The sequence below is a fragment of the Salvelinus namaycush genome, chromosome 2 (genome assembly GCF_016432855.1).
Source record: "Salvelinus namaycush isolate Seneca chromosome 2, SaNama_1.0, whole genome shotgun sequence".
Lineage (NCBI taxonomy): Eukaryota > Metazoa > Chordata > Actinopteri > Salmoniformes > Salmonidae > Salvelinus > Salvelinus namaycush.
The window spans coordinates 1827149-1830231 of record NC_052308.1 but is presented as its reverse complement, the minus strand read 5'-3'; the positions used below and the strand labels follow the sequence as shown (position 1 = coordinate 1830231).

At 44.4% G+C, this 3083-nt stretch overlaps 1 protein-coding gene across 1 annotated transcript in view; it reads left to right on the top strand.

The window, feature by feature from the left end:
• Nucleotides 1–1093: 1093 nt before the first annotated feature.
• Nucleotides 1094–3083, top strand: part of LOC120020134 (mitogen-activated protein kinase kinase kinase 12-like) — a 38168-nt gene continuing 36178 nt past the window's right edge. The window contains exon 1 of the mRNA XM_038963607.1: nucleotides 1094–1598. Coding sequence (XP_038819535.1) covers nucleotides 1094–1598 — 505 coding nt within the window. The remainder of the gene's footprint in view (nucleotides 1599–3083) is intronic.

The following is a 3083-nucleotide window of genomic DNA, read 5'->3' as shown; positions in this document are numbered from 1 at the left end:
TATATATATATATATATATATATATATATATATATATATATATATAATAGATATATAACTCCATGCAAATACATGCACAATTGATGTGGTATATATATATATATATATGAAATGTTGTAATGAGATGAGTGTTGTGTGTGTTATAGTAGCTAGTATAACACACTGGCCTTGATATTCAGGTATAGTCAGATTATTATTTTGTTGAACACAGCTCTCTAGCAAGGAGCTGTTGTTATACCAATGTGTCACTGCAGTTTTGTTATAACATTGTATCATTAGCAATAATAAAAATATATTTTTTTAAAACAGCAGTCGTCTGTGAGAGGACAATGTATTCCTCTTCTCCTGGATCTGTTGTGGGGGATGTCTGTCCTTGGGGACATAAACAGGCTTTCTAGAGCAGCCACTCGACTCTCTCTTCTCTCTTCTCTCTCGTTACTAACAGCAACACAAGTTCTGGTGCCGATTAGCATAGTAGTTATCTAGAAAGTGATTTCCCGGAGATGTAGTAGGAGGATGTGAGAGGAAACAAAAGGAAAGGGGGATACCTAGTCAGTTGTACAACTGAATGCCTTCAACTGAAATGTGCCTTCCGCATTTAACCCAACCCCTCTGAATCAGAGAGGTGTGGAGGGCTGCCTTAATCGACATCCACGTCTTCGGCGACCGGGGAACAGTGGATTAACTGCCTTGTTCAGGGGCAGAACGGCAGATTTTTAGCTAGTCAGCTCGGGGATTCGATCGAGCAACCTTTCGTTTACTGGCCCATGATTATGAAAAGAAGAGAATTCTCTTTTATTGTTTTGTTAGCATTGGCCAGCCTTGACATGGTTGACCACAGTAATCGGAGGCCACCATTGATGTGGTAACACACAAAATCTCTTTCATTTAAACCCTGACGTCCGTGTTTTAGTTATAGCTACTGTGTATATTTCACCAAGGTGTTCATATAGAAGAAAAATGGAAGCTTTCGTCAGATAATCTGTAACCACGGTTACCTTTTTTGCTCACCTCCTACAGGTCTTGCTTCGTCACTGGCCCTGACTGATCAACAGTCCCGGGGTTCTTCCTGTTCCCCTGACCACAGCTCCCCATGGCCTGTATCACAGAGTCCCGCGCCCCGTCCCCTTCTCTCTCCGGGTTCAACACCCCCCTCTCAGAACACACCCCTACCTTCAGGGGCCGGCTGGACGATACCCCCGCCTGCACCCCTGAGATGGATCTGACCCCCACCCAGTGTGTCCTACGGAACGTACTATCTATAGACACCGGGGGTGCCCCGGAGCCCGACGGCGGGGGAGGTGGAGGTCATAACGGTGAACATACCTGTGGGGGCCACAGCCCCACGCCTAGCGAGGAGCAGCAGGAGCACTTTGCCAACAGTGTGCTGAAGCTCCATGAGAACGGGGAGGGAGGGGGTAGGATGGAGGGAGAGGGTCAGGATGCGGAGGGAGGAGCGGTGCGGAGCCAGGCTGAGGATGTGAGGCTGCTGTCGGGAGGAAGTGGAGGGTTTCTGGAGGGACTGTTTGGGTGTCTGAAGCCGGTATGGACCATGATCGGCAAGGCCTACTCCACCGAACACAAACACAACCTGGAAGGTAAGAATCATTTAGTCACAACGAGAGAGAGAGAGAGAGAGAGAGAGAGAGAGAGAGAGAGAGAGAGAGAGAGAGATTGTGGTTAGTGTCAAGAGCTTCTCCTGACCATCCATGTGGGCTGACCATGAAAACATCTGGCCACTAGATACAGGTTATAACTAGGACCCTACACAACACTAGTTACAGGTTATAACTAGGACCCTACACAACACTAGTTACAGGTTATAACTAGGACCCTACACAACACTAGTTACAGGTTATAACTAGGACCCTACACAACACTAGTTACAGGTTATAACTAGGACCCTACACAACACTAGTTACAGGTTATAACTAGGACCCTACACAACACTAGTAACAGGTTATAACTAGGACCCTACACAACACTAGTTACAGGTTATAACTAGGACCCTACACAACACTAGTTACAGGTTATAACTAGGACCCTACACAACACTAGTTACAGGTTATAACTAGGACCCTACACAACACTAGTTACAGGTTATAACTAGGACCCTACACAACACTAGTTACAGGTTATAACTAGGGCCCTGACAACACTAGTTACAGGTGATAACTAGCGACCTGACAAGACAAGTTCAGGTTATAACTAGCACGCTGACAACACGAGTTACAGGTTATAACTAGCACTCTGACAAGACTAGTTCAGGTTATAACTTGCACCCTGACAAATCTAGTGACAGGTTATAACTAGGGCCCTGATAACACTAGGTACAGGTTATAAATAGCACACTGACAAATCTAGTTACAGGTTATAACTAGGGCCATGAAAACACTAGTTACAGGTTATAAATAGCACACTGATAAATCTAGTTACAGGTTATAACTAGGGCCCTGATAACACTAGTTACAGGTTATAAATAGCATACTGACAACACGAGTTACAGGTTATAACTAGCACCCTGACAACACTAGTTACAGGTTATAACTAGGTCTCTGACAACACTAGTCACAGGTTATTACTAGGGCCCTGACAACACCAGTTACAGGTTATAACTAGGGCCCTGACAACATTAGTTACAGGTTAAAATTAGGGCCCTGACAACACTAGTTACAGGTTATAACTAGGGCCCTGACAACAGTAGTTACAGGTTATAACTAGGGCCCTGACAACATTAGTTACAGGTTAAAATTAGGGCCCTGACAACACTAGTTACAGGTTATCACTAGGGCCCTGACAACAGTAGTTACAGGTTATAACTAGGGCCCTGACAACATTAGTTACAGGTTAAAATTAGGGCCCTGACAACACTAGTTACAGGTTATAACTAGGGCCCTGATAACACTAGTTACAGGTTATAACTAGCACCCTGACAACACTAGTTACAGGTTATAACTAGGGCCTTGACAACACTAGTTTCAGATTATAACTAGGGCCCTGACAACACTAGTTACAGATTATAACTAGGGCCCTGACAAAACTATTTACAGGTTATAACTAGCACCCTGACAACACTAGTTACA